The following is a 14,242-nucleotide window of genomic DNA, read 5'->3' on the forward strand; positions in this document are numbered from 1 at the left end:
TTGATTCGAGATTACTTTAGGTGACTAAGTGCGCCATTGGACACTCGGAGCTCCGTCCTTTTAGTCGGGATCAACGCCTCCGAGGCTTCCAGCCCTCCCTTGCGGGACCGCGACCCACTTGGTGGTGGGCGGGACCTCGACCCACTTGGTGGTGGGCGGGACCTCGCCCGCGGGAGCGCGCTCCCGAGGCGGCGGCGGCGGCGGCGTGGGGAGCGAAGGAAGGAAGCAAGGCGCCCTGGGAGCGCGCGAGGCCTCACGTGCGCGCTCCCGCCCGCCAGCCTGCGCACACCGGCGCCCACGCGCCCGCCTGCTCTCCCGGGAAGTCTCGCGATGCCGTAGCCGGCTGCTCCCGCTGCGGCTGGCTCTGGCTGTTGCTGTGGTTGCCTGAGTTGCTGCTGCGGCGGCGGCGGCGACGACGGCGGCGGCAGTGGCAGCGTTAGCCGCGGTACTGGTGGAGGTGTCGGCCTTTGGGCGGATGTTGACATTGTGTTGTTGTTATCGCTGATGATAATGGCGGCGGCGACGGCCGGGACCCCATCTCCTCTGTAGCCGGAGCCGAGGCAGCCAAGACCGATTTCCGCGGCCTCTGAGCCCGCGGCAGCGACTCCCCTCAGCCTCCGCCGCCTCGCCAGCCCGTACCCCCGGCCCCAGCCCTTGGAGTCAGGCCCCTTTGAGTAGGGGGTCTTGGAGGCTCAGGATGGCGGATTTCGACGAGATCTATGAGGAGGAGGAGGACGAGGAGCGGGCCCTGGAAGAGCAGCTGCTCAAGTACTCGCCGGACCCAGTGGTGGTCCGCGGCTCCGGTCACGTCACCGTGTAAGGCCCGGAGGAGGGGAGGGCGAGGACGGGGAGGTGCAGGGCCGGGGTGGGTCCCCCCCCACCCGTCCCCCATGGTCCTGGGGAGCACTCTATCCGCGGTGTCCGTCTTGTGTCGGGGCCTTCGGGAAGAGTAGGCTACCAGGAAGTGAGAACTTGCTTTAATTTTATTTGTTTCGGTCTCCGAAGTGGGGACAGACACTGCCCTTTTTCCCCAACCCCCCAACCCCCTTTAGCGGGCCTTTTAGGCCCGGGCGATGTCACGGATCCCAGGAGGGAAGATTTTTCTTTAGGGTCTGCCCTTTGGGCTACCCCTTCAGCTGCGGAGTGGAAATACACGTATTTATGAGCTGCCTCCCCCTTGTTTTCTCATCCACTTACCCTGTGGTTCTCTGTCCTCGTCTGTGCCTTTGAGCCTATTGACATATGGCTGTGGCCAGATCTGGGCCATATGAGACCCCAGTGACAATTGGTAATGAGTGGTTGACTGTCGTTGTGCCTCTGCCTTTCACACATTCACAGGTCTTCCCAGTTTCTTGCAGAGGCAATTTCTGCGGAAGTAATGCAGGTTCCTGTGATCGTGTATGATAAGAATGTATAGATGAACGTATATTTGAGATATGCAGAGCGATGTATGTTTACAGCCAGTTTTTAAAAAGAAATCTATGGGATGGACACACAACTGCTCAGGTTACTGAGGGCTTCTCTGGGCATGAACTCTGGGGTGGTTTCTTCATTCGATAAGGGTTCCTGTAAGTCTGATTTGCAACATTTAAAAGTCCGGCATTATTCAGACAATAAGGAATGAGAGCTTTGTAAAGGTCATGACTAATAGAGGAATGTGAAGACTTGAACCAAATAATGAGCTGTCCGGAAGCAGGAAGTTTTGTAATGTTTCTGTGAGAAGTCCAGAGTTTTGTGCAACTTGAAGTGTTTATATTCTTCATTTTAGATCTGTTCAAATCCTAGATCAAACTTCCACGCTTATCAGGTATCTCCACACTTCTTTTTAGTTTAAAAAAAAAAAAAAAAAGGGCCAGCAAGTCTGAGACTGTCTGGAACAGTTTTCATTATACTTTTGGTGTAGGGTGAGTGGGATGTGCAGTGAGTAACTTTCAGTGAAACGGTCTAAGACTCTCATAAGAGATTGTCAGCAAAATCCTTGCATTTCTCACTATGTGTTATGACCAGCCATATTGTTGTTTGGATATGCTTATGTAATGCTTTGATTTCTTTAGCACCTGTTAAGTTTATGTTCAGGTGACTTACAGGGTAAAAACACCCTGCATAATCACAACGCCATGGGAGGACTGTGGGATTTATCACCACAGTAGCAGTTACTTAGTGTTTTAACTGTCACCTCCAGCAGAATTCAGAGAGATCATGGATATTAAATCTCTTTTTAACATATATCACGGAATTTTTTTAGTCTCATAGCCTGCCATGTAATTTTTTAGTTTGACTCTTAGGACCTTTTTACCTGAGGAGTATAAGGATGCTTAAAGAAGGGGTTTTTCAAACTCTTTCATGCTGTCTTGCTGCCTTTCCTCCTGCATTCCTCTTGTCAAAGAACAGCTGGCAAAATTTTGGTATTTAAAAAGGTGCAGGTATAGTTCTAATGTTTCCTCTGTTTAAGGAAAAGAAAAACGAAGCACTTGGCTGGGCAAATAGAATATATAATAGATGAAGTGCTCAGAACAAAATAGGTGATTAGTAAATTTGATTGTAGTTGAGTACTTAGGTTAACAGGGTGGGGAAGAATTATAAGTAGTTTTCAGTCTTACTGCCCTGTAGAATTACCTGGAGAGATGAAAAAAACAGAAGAACAAAAAAATGGTGCCTTCTCCCCAGGCCAGGCCAATTGAATGCCAGGTATCTAAGTGAGGGCCCCAGGCAAGGATACCCCCCCGACTCCCCACGACAAGTCCCACAGGTGACTCTCCTGTGTAGCCAGGGATGAAAACCACTATTCCAGAGTGTGAGGAGGAATTATATGCCATCAGTAAGCAATATGCCTTTCTATATTGGAAGTTAATTCTGTGATCTCTCAATCACTACCTCACTTCACCATTACGTTGATTTGAGGCTCTGGGTTCAAATCTACCCTCTGCCACTTGGGTGGATTATTTATAACTCTGTTAAGACAGATTATAGTCCTTAACTTTTAAGGTTATTAAGGATTAAATTAGACAGTTTGTGCCAAGAATTCATCATCACATTATGTGATAGTGTGCTCAATAAATATTAACCTTCATTAATTATCCTCCACACTTAGTTTTCCACTTTGAGAAACATAAGTATAAGGCATAGTAATAAAAAATCAGAACTACCATTTTCAGACCTAATAGTGATGGACTTTAGTCCTGTTTTTCCATCTCTAAACAGCTTATATATTTAAATTGGTAGGTGGAGTATTTTGGTGAAAATTAGTAAGAATCTTTATTGAAAACCTAACCCTGTTTTGTGGTGATATAGATAAGTAGAGTAATAGTAATACAAACTGTTTTTTTACATGACTCTGTCATGTATAATTCACAGGCATGCTATGCCAATTGGTAGCCCAGTTAGTGCCTAAAAAGGTTTTTGAAATTGGTGTTTATGGGTTACTATAACTGTTGAGCATGATCAGTTTTTCTTGCCTCTAAATATAAATGGGAAGAACTAGTAAAACAGTTATGGTAAAACTGCTACTACCCCACCTGTTTTTTTGTTTTTTTGACTAAGGTGCTCTTTCAAGTAGTCGTTCCTTACTGGTTTGGAAGTAAATGATAGTGCAAACTGAATCATCTGTAATCCAGATCAATCTGAAAAGATACAGATTCAATCACTTATGTTTTTCATAGATTTCTACTTTTGAGTGGACCTTTATAGTTGAATATTTTTGCTCTATTTTCCCTTCCTACTTCAATGTATCCTATTATAGTATTATTTTATTTTAGAAATCACTGTATTCTCATATGACATGATTTGGCATGTCATAGTGTTGTGGGAAAGTAGGTTTCTTTCCATTTTCTACTACGCAAGCAGGTCAGTTTGGAGGCATAATCAGATTTTGTAGATATGAAGATATAAAATAATAATTTGTCTAAACAAAGTCTGTCTTAATGTGTGTAGGGTTTTTTTTCTTTAAAGATTTTATTTATTTATTTGACAGAGAGAGACACAGCAAGAGAGGGAACACAAACAGGGGAAGTGGGAGAGAGAGAAGCAGGCTTCCCACTGAGCAGGGAGCTCAATGCTGCGCTCCATCCCCGGACCCTGGGATCATGACATGAGCTGAAGGCAGACAGATGCTTATTGACCGAGCCACTCTGGTGCCCCATTTAATGTGGTTTTTAATACAGATATTTTCATTTTAGTTATTTGTTTATTTTTAAAGTAGGCGCCATGCTTAGCGTGGAGCCCAACGTGGGGTGTGAATTTATGACCCTGAGATCAAGACCTGAGCTAAGAGTGGAATGCTTAACCGACGAGCCACTCAGGTGCCTTGCAAATATTTTTATATCGGCTGCAAATGAGACTTATACTTTGTACTTCCATCATGATCAGTATTCTTTTTTGACACCCCTTCTGGATGAGTTTATTAATTTTCTTTGTTAGATTTACGTGTAGCAGTATGGAGCAATGTGGCAATTCCAGCAGGGAAGTAAACAGAAGCATATTTTGAGAAAAAGTAGTATTTGAAGGAAGAAGAAAATAAGTTCCTATTATTCCTTAATATTTATGTACATGTAATTTAAAAGACTTCAGTTCAGACTTCAGTTAAAAGATTTCCTCTGAGTGTGTGTGTGTGTGTGTGTGTGTGCGCGTGCGTGTGTGTTTGAGAGAGAGAGTGAGAGTCTTACTATGTAATGAAGAGGAGGGGAAAAGTGATTAACTTATTAGGTGGTGTAGGCCAGATTGGTTAATATTTTAAAATTGTGAATTTTTTTTAACCTCTCAGTAAATTTGTACAAGATATAGTGATCATTATTGAAGACTGAGTTTTCGCAATGATGATAGTGCTAAAGGATGTTAATCAAAATATTAGAATTTAAATCTAGTTTTTAGGCCAGTATTCCCTTGCTGATCTATCACTATAACTGATATTATTTATTTCTGTATCACTTCATGCCCTCCCATATCATGGTCACTCTTGGGGCTTTCCTTTGACTTCTAACTTAAGCCAAGTTACTTTGCTAAGGTTTGTTTCTAATAATGTTATTCTCTTTTAATTTCACTAAATTATTGTATCTTCATGTACTCTCTTCTGAGGTATAATCTTCCTACCATCTCCACAAATAATTCCTCATCCTTCAACACCAGTTTTTACCAATGGCTGTGGAACTCACTCTCTTTGCTTGTCTTCATCTCAGGTATGCTGTGGAAAATTGAAAGATTTAGAAATGTGGCTTGAAATGAAAAACTCGGAAACTACAATAAGATCTTTACATAGGAGATATCACAAGAACACCTTGACCTTTCAAATGGTAGATTTAATAAAAAATGGTCTATCTTGAAATGTATCAGTATTTCAAGATGGCTATCAGATGCTGTACTTAGCAACAGGAGATCTGAACATGAATCACTTTGATTTAACAGTTTTTTTAACTTTACAATTTTTACCTCCTCCCCCACCCACCCCGGCATGATATATAAGACATATTCCATTTTTAAAGATTAAAGTTTTTGTTTTGAGGAATTTTTAAAAAGATTTTATTTGACAGAGAGAGAGAGAGCAGAAACAGGGGGAGCAATAGGCAGAGGGAGAGGGAGAAGCAGGCTCCCGCTGAGCAGGGAGCCCGATTCGGGACTTGATCCCAGAGTCCTGGGATCATGACCTGAGCTCAAGGCAGATGCTTAACTGACTGAGCCACCCAGGCACCCCATGGTTTGAGACTTTTTGAAGACCTTACTTTGATGTTTCTCCATAAAGCTGTAAAGTTCTTTGAGGGCAGGAATTGTGTTTATTGGTCATATTTCTCCATTGTTAAATACAGTGTCTGGAATATTTTAAGTCCTAAAATGTTCTCTAAATAAGTGAGGTAATTGCATACATCTTTGGATCTTGTCAGAATTGCCAAACGAGCAACTGTTTTCCTCCCTTCCTGAACCTCCTACTGAAGGTAAACAATATTTTACAATAGAACTCTTATAAAATCATATTCAGAAGATAAATGAGTTCTCTTTTTTTTTTAAGCAAAACTTGATAAATATGGGGAAATTGTAAAATTAAGACTTTTTCCCCCCCAGAAAATTTTCTTACTCCTTATCATTTGAAAGGAAATTGGTTTGATTTAGAATATAGCATTGAACGTACTTTTGATAATACAAAGAAAAAAATGCTTAATAATTGGGTCAACTACTAAAATTTCTCAGTGGGTAAACTATCTTGAAGAAATGAGGAATGTGGTAGTAAACTGATGTTTCAAACTTTTACTGTATTTGAGTTTGAAATTTACATGGTGTTTCAGTCCAAACAGTTCAGTGTTGGATTTCTGCCCATTAACAGATATAAAACTGACTAGTACTTAAAATTGTATGTGACTAGCTAAGTGGAATACAGAGACTAAATGGTGAAAAATAAGTTATATGAAATTATTTATGATGGTAATTACTCAAATACTATTATTCTAAGTAACACTGCTCTGAATAATAATATTTCTCTAAAGAATAGTATTTTTTTTTTAAAGATTTTGTTTATTTATTTGACAGAGAGACAAAGCAAGAGAGGGAACACAAGCAGGGGGAGTGGGAGAGGAAGAAGCAGGCTTCCTGCTGAGCAGGGAGCCTGATGTGGGGCTTGATCCTAGGACCCTGGGATCATGATCTGAGCCAAAGGCAGATGCTTAACGACTGAGCCACCCAGGCGCTCCTAAAGAATAGTATTTTTACTTTGAGAGCTGCTTTTGAACTCAAATTTGAGTTTATATTCCTAATAGGTTAAAGGCTCAGGATATTAGACCAAGTGTATACTTGGAAGGGAATCTTTTAAATATCTAGAGAATCTGTGATTTGTTTTCTAATCTAAAGCTATTTAAGATTTTATTCTCAATAAAATTATGCTTTAAATATAACATGTAGCAGTAGATACTTGTAAGTACTCTTTAGTATCTTTTGTGTAAGATTGTTTTGTGACTTTTTTCATTATTTGTTTCAGAATCCATTTATAAAATCAGATCTTAAACCAGACTTTCAGTGTTCAGGCAGTCTAGCTTAATCCCAGTGCAATTAATTTCTTAAACTTGCCTGATTACTAGAATCAGTAAGAGCATTTTAAAAGATACACATTTTAGATTCTTAGCTCTGACATCCCCAATCAGAATTTTTAAGAAGAATTTAGGAATTTTTATTTTTAATAAGAGCTTAGGCAATTCTCATATCATACCAGACACATTTAGAAGCAATTGATGGTATTTGGAAAGAGCATGGTCTTTAATGTTAAGCAGATTAGTTTTAATTCTCAGGTACTTCCCAAGTGTAACCTAACTGTAACCATTAACCTTCTGAGCTTTTTTCTCATCTGCAAAAGGGATAATGTCTACCTCAGAGATTAGGTGTGGGAGTCAAAAATAATTTATCTAATGTCATGGACCCACAGTAGACATTAAGCAAATTATTACTTATTACATATTTTGGTGTTTATTCTTTCATGCACAATTTTTGGCTAGTCTTGACCAGTTTCTTGGAAATCCATCTAAAAGGTAACATATGCGTCCTGCTTTTAAATAAGACCCTGAGCATAAATCAGAATTATTCGATTGAGTTGAAACATTTAATGAGAAGCCAGTATTATCAGGTTGGTATACAGTGATATTCTTAGGGATCATTGAGGTATTTTGGGGTTTGAAGATCTCCTCTAAATGGCACTTCCTTTTAACTTTCACATGTGTGGGCTTTTCCTTTGTTTTACCTTCTTCCTATCTAATGGATGAACCATAGGTTGGGAATGAGGCAGCCAGCATTATTAGAACTGCAATAAAGTGAGAGAAGTTGGTTCTGAATACTGGATTTAGATGCTTGAATTTTAATACTTGGGTTTTAAGATACTTGGTTCCTCAGAGAATTTTTTTTTTTTTTTGCTTAATCCCTCCTTATCAGCTGTCTTATTGAGGTTTCCTGGTAAGTAATATAACAAGCGTTTACTAAATTTTATGTTAAGTATTATTTGAGACACAAGGTACCCATAGTTATGAATAAAACAAACATGGTTATTCTGCCCTCATAGAGCTTATAGTTAAGAGACAAATTATGTCTGAGCAAATTGCTTCGAAGGAGCCTAATAGAGTTCTGTGACTGAAAATAATGTGATTAGATAGAAGCTCTCTGAGGAGTAACATTTAGGAGCGATGAAAGGGTTCTGTGAAGAGTATCCCAGGTATGGAGAACAGCAAAATAAGTCTGGCTGGCCCGAGGAACTGAAAGGCTACTTGTGTGTTGTGGCCAGAATATAGTGAGTAAAGCGAATGGTGCCTTGACATGAGGTTCATGAGCTCAGTAGGGCAGAAAGGATTGTAGAGAGAATAGAGTGAAACTGGGGAGAGGAGTTAGGAGGCCGTTGAATGGTCTAGAGGAGATGTGATCGCAGTGTTGGTCTTTAGATAAAGGAGATGTTCTAGTTCTGTCTATAAGTCATCAAATTTCACAGCTTTCCTGTGAGGTCTGGAAAGACAGCAGTGGCTGCTTGTGCCATCCCTTTCCCCGTTTCCATCTCATTCTCATTCCCATCTCATGTTTTGTTTTGTGTTTTTTGCTTTGGCATTGTAAGGAGTCAGGTCTAAGAACTGTGGCTGCCCTTACTGTTGACTGGAGACTGTCTCCATGACATACCTGCATTTCCTGTTCTGCTACCACAGGGCAGTTAGCACGCAAAGGAACAGTGTGTGCCGGAAGTGGAAAGGGTCTTTCCCGCAAGATCAGACATTTGAAGTGAGGAACTTTGTAAAGTCTTACCCTTTAGTTACAAGATGTGTGGTGTTTGACAATGATCTGTTTATTAGAATTGAGGGAAGGGCTGTGCTTTTTAAGTCTTTACACTTTAAAACTAAAGCAAATACACAAGGGCTGAGATTTTCTCACAAAGTCCTAGACAAATGATTTTTTTCCTTAAGCTCTTCTCCATCCTGCCATCTATGTAAAATCCTACCATCTAAATAAACCTAAATTTATTTAGGTTGGAGTTGGTTGGACTTGGGGTAACCTATCTTTGTTTTTTTTTTTTTTTTTTATATATTTTTTTTTTGTTTGTTTCCTTCTAGAGCTCCTTTTTTTTTTCTCTTCGATCTTGTGTTGTAGTTGTAGTGGAGTCCTTGGTTAGTGTAGTAAAGGAATTACTGTGTACCCAGCCTTCTTTTTCTGCCCTTTCTAAACTATTGTAGATGTCCCTTGAAATTGGTATTTTTGGTAGTTTATAATCCAGTGCAACCATTTATTATTTCTTAAATGAACATAAGTTATCATTATTGTGTTCCTCATAAGATTAATGTAAGTGTGAAGAATATTCTAACATACGTATAAATTAGATAGTTGAGTTAGATTAGTTGAATTTGTATGTCATCAGAGGTTAATACCATGAACTTTAATCAGTATATACTTACATAACTTCCGTTGTTTAACAACATATGTAATCATCTGTAAATACTTGAAAATAAAATCTTAATAATTGAAAATTAGTAAAATTCTAATGCTAGAATATTATAGAACTGTATAGTGATGGGGTTTATGATAGAGTGAATTAATAAATGATTTAAATAATTAAGCCTTTGATTTCACTAGTTTATTAATAAGATTGTATTTTCACAGAGCTGGATGAACCCATATATTCAGAATTTGATCACACAGTTAAAATTTTTAGATGTCTTCTGAGATTCATATATATGTCTCCAACTTTAGGGGTTCTGTATCTTTGGGGTAAACACAGGTAAACACTTTCAGTTCTAGCCCTTCTTCTGTGAGCCGCATTGATACTCAGATGTATATTGAGGCAGCCAGATGAATTTAAAGTGTGGCTTTTATGAATTGATATCTGAATTTCTTGTATAGTCATGACTTCATCAACCAAAATAGCTAAAAAGCTGATTCCATTGAGCTCAGAGTTCAACATTAGGAAATAAGTGCTGTCTTCCCTTGTCATCTGCATAGCTGATGTTTTTATTTTGAATCTGAAATTTCTAGTTCATGTTTATAGGTCTTGTCATATCTGTAGGAAGATAAAATCTTATGAGTCTAGATTTGTATAGGTTGAGTATCTCAGGATCTAAAATACCCAAAACTGATTTCATAATATTTTCCCCAAATCAATTTCAGCTGCAGCCTTCTAATTCTCAGTTGATGGCAGATCTGGCATCCTATTTGCTTAGACTAAAAACATTTTTGACACATACTTAAGGTCTCTCTTTCTCTTTCACTGCACGCGAGCTGTCAGGAAATCACCCGTTCTTGACGCCTGGGTGGCTCAGTTGGTTAAGTATCTGCCATGGGCTCAGGTCATGATCCCAGAGTTCAGAGTCCTGGGATCCAGCCTTGCATTGGGCTCCCTGCTTTGAGGGAGCCTGCTTCTCCCTCTCCCTCTGCCTGCTGCTCCTCCTATTTGTGCTCTCTCTCTCTACCAAATAAATAAATAAAATCTTTAAAAAAAGAAGAAGAAGAAGAAGAAGAAATCATCCGTTGGTTTTGCTTCAAAATGTTTTCAGGATTTGGCCGCTTTTTATCATGTCTGTTAGTGGCGTGAGTTGTCACCATCTCTCTTCTGCTGTACCCTTAATATTCTTCTTCTCTCTTTCTTTTGCTTCTCAACCTTTACAGTCTTCTTAGTACATCTCCCATACCGATCCTTTTAAAACATAAATCAAATCCTGTCTCTTGTTTGTATCAAGCTCCCCCAAAACTTCCCATCCTCATCCCTTTTAGTGGCCTACACGACCTTATGTTATCTTGACCCATTGTTACTTTTCTGACTTCTTTTCTACTATTCTTTTTTTTCTTAAACAGTTTTATTTATTTATTTTTGAGAGAGAGAGTGTGAGAGAGAGCATGAGTTGGGGGTGGAGAGGGGCAAAGGGAGAGGGAGAGAGAGAAATTCAAGCAGACTCTACACTGAGCGGGGAGCCCGAGGTGGGGCTGGATCCCAGACCCTGAGATCATGACGTGAGTGGAAATCAAGTCAGATGCTCAACTGACTGAGCCACCCAAGGGTCCCCTCTACTATTCTCTGATTTGTTTACCCCACTCCAGTCACACCACCCTCCTTTCTATTCTCTAGGCACACTCCTGGCTTAGGGCTTTTGTACTGGCTGGTTCCACTTCCTGGAATATTCCCTCCAGATAGCCAACTGGCCAGTTCATTCACTTTCAGATCTTTCACAGTTATTTTCTTTTTTCTTTTCAGAACGGTCTTCTTAATAACCTCCCATGTTTAAAATTAAAACTCATTCATGTCCCCCTTACTCTTCTTTTTTCATAATTGCTTTCTCAGAAGGTGAGATGAGGCATACTTGATAAAGAGTATAATCTTCTCTTGAAAGGAGAAAAACAGAAACTTTTTGACAAGAATAGTGTTTTAAACTTTCTTCCTAGTTTACATCAGCTGTCCCACCAGTAAAATGTGAATTCAGAAAGCCTTGCTAATTTTGTTTTCCTTAAAAACATTTGACCTTTGGGCTATATATGACCCTGAGAGGCCAGTTTGTTTTACCTGCAGCAAATCAAGTCAGAAGGGAGATTTGTTTTCCTAAGACAATGTACCTAGCTGCTTTCTGAACCAGGATTAGAACTTGGGCATATGTCTCTCCATTGTATTTTTCTTCCATCTTTACCACAGTAACTTCTTGGTGCTTTTCAGCCTTTGTCTCACCTGCCTAGATTTGTGGCCCGATGCTTGCCCATATTAGCTTGCAGGGTTTGTAACTCTTTAGTTTTGCCTGGCTTTCCTTAACATAGCACCTCCCTGGGCACCCTGTTTCCTTCATACCACCCCCTGACCTTGTAGAGGTTGGCAAAAAGTTGGAAAATCTTTCACAGTTAACACTAGCCAATTTAATCATTGGCTATTCTATTTGCTAAGCTGTTTGAAGGGGATATTTGTGAAGTCATTGGTATTAGGGCATTCTCTAATATATCAAGTTTTCCATAGTGCCTGTGAAATGATATTGCCCACTTTACTAGAAGAATGATAACCATGATAAAAACACACCATTTATGTTGTTTTATAATAATAAAAGCAGTTGCAACATACAGCGTTTATGCTGTTCACTGATGGTGCTTTATTATATTATTTAATGAGACAGGCACTATTATTTCCCTGGTGTATGAATAAGGAAACTGGGCTCAGAAAAGATAACTCAACTTGCTCAAAGTGGCACATCTAGTAAATGGCAATGTCAAGATTTCATTCCAGGCCGTCTGCCTAGCTCCAGAGTCTGTTTGCTTAATTGCGTCTTTTATTTTATTGAACCAAAGCAACAAATTTATGCATTCTCTGTATTATTCATCAACACAAACATTTATAAATCCTATGTGTCTTGGGATTTTAGGTACAAATGTGAAAAGCTGAAAAACATTTTATTTTTCTAGATCCATATGAGAATGTTAACATTTATTTTGTGCTAATTGTAATTTTATAATTTGTTTGATGGAAAAAGAACTTTCCCCCCCCTCCAATTCTCAAATATTTTCTCAATCTAGAAGTTTCTTAACTAGAGGCATTGTCCTGTAGTAGAAATTGTCCCAGGCTTGGGTTCAAGAAAGTAAGGTTCTAGACTAGGTCCTACATGTTAAGTTTCTTCTTTTAGGCATTAGTTTTTTCATCTGTAAAATGAAATATTTGGACTAAATGATAACTCTTTTTTTCTAGCTCTCAGATTCTGAGATTCTACTGTTGTGAATTAGAAATTATTTTTTTCTCTTTAATTTCTAAATTCTTTATGATATACCTATTATATATTTAAACTTACTTTAAAAATCCTAAAGAATGTACGCTACAATATACTTTAAAAGTAGAATTATTTTGAAATCTAGGCATGTCAGTTGCACATGTATTTCTTTAGTCTGATTTAAAAACAAAACCCCTTTTGGGGTGCCTGGCTTACTGGCTCAGTCATTGGAGCATGTGACTCTTAATCTTGGGGCCGTGAGTTCAAGCCCCATGTTGGGTGTAGAGATGACTTAAAAATAAAATCTTTAAAAACAAAACAAAGTCTCTTTAATCATCTGTTTTTTACTTTAGGTTTAATCCTTTTTCTTTTTCTTTTTTTTTTTTTAAGATTGTATTTATTTATTTGTTAGAGCAAGAGAGAGCATAAGTAGGAGCGTCAGGCAGAGGGAGAAGCAAGCTCCCCGCCAAGCAAGGGGCCGGATGGAGGACTTGATCCCAGGACCCTGAGATCATGACCTGAACCAAAGTCAGATGCTTAACTGACTGAGCCACCCAGGCGTCCCCTCATTTTTCTTTTTTTTTAGAAAAAAATCCTTTTTCGGGGCATCTGGGTGGCACAGTTGGTTAAATGTGTGCCTTCAGCTCAGGTCATGATCCTGTAGTCGTGGGATCAAGCCCTGCTTGGGCTCCCTGCTCAGCAGAGAGTCTGCTTCTCTTTTTCTCTGCCCCTCACCCTGCTCTAGTCTGCTTCTCCCTCTGCTCCTTACCAGGCTTGTGCTCTCTCTCAAATAAATAAAATCTTTTAAAAAAAACCGCTTTTTCTAATTATAATGAAAAACAAAGATTATTTTAAACCTGGGAAGTAGTACATCTCAGTGAAGCAGAGAATAAACTGTCTACAGTCACCAAGAGACTAAGGTCATTTAATATTTTGGTGTACTGTTTCTCATCCTTATTTATTTATTTATTTTAGAGAGAGAGAGAGAGAGAGAGAGAGCGAGCAAGTGAGAGGGAGCGGGAGTGGGGGCTGGGCGGGGAGGAGCAGAGGGAGAGGGATAAGCAGATTCCTTGGTGAAAGCCGGGCTCAGTCTCACATCCCTGAGATCACCACCTGAGCCAAAATCAAAAGTTGGACTCTTAACCAGCTGAGCCACCCAGGAGCCCCTGTTTAGTTTAAAATAGCAATACATGTTACAGAAATTTTGGAAAACCAGGAAATAAAGAAAATGAAATATCACCCATTAAGCTTATTGCCTGTGATTAACCATGATTAATATTTTGATGGATTAACTTTTTAAATTGTTCCATGCATATATGTAAGTATTTTTATTAAAAAATTGAGACCGGGGGCGTCTGGGTGGCTCGGTGGGATAAAGCCTTTGCCTTCGGCTCAGGTCATAATCTCAGGGTCCTGGGATCGAGCCCCGCATCGGGCTCTCTGCTTGGCGGGGAGCCTGCTTCCTCCTCTCTCTCTGCCTGCCTCTCTGTCTACTTGTGATCTCTGTCTGTCAAATAAATAAATAAAATCTTTAAAAAAAAATTGAGACCGTACATATTTTGTATTCTACATTTTTC

At 39.6% G+C, this 14,242-nt stretch overlaps 1 protein-coding gene across 2 annotated transcripts in view; it reads left to right on the forward strand.

Moving 5' to 3' along the window:
• Positions 1-329: 329 nt before the first annotated feature.
• Positions 330-14,242, forward strand: part of LOC111148929 (cysteine rich hydrophobic domain 2) — a 54,473-nt gene continuing 40,560 nt past the window's right edge. For both annotated transcript variants that reach the window (XM_022505737.1, XM_022505738.1), the window contains exon 1: positions 330-816. In XM_022505737.1, coding sequence (XP_022361445.1) covers positions 698-816 — 119 coding nt within the window. In that variant the 5' untranslated portion in view covers positions 330-697. The remainder of the gene's footprint in view (positions 817-14,242) is intronic.

The sequence above is a fragment of the Enhydra lutris genome, unplaced genomic scaffold, assembly GCF_002288905.1.
Source record: "Enhydra lutris kenyoni isolate GAN:26980312 unplaced genomic scaffold, ASM228890v2 scaffoldscaffold21, whole genome shotgun sequence".
Taxonomy (NCBI): Eukaryota; Metazoa; Chordata; class Mammalia; order Carnivora; family Mustelidae; genus Enhydra; species Enhydra lutris.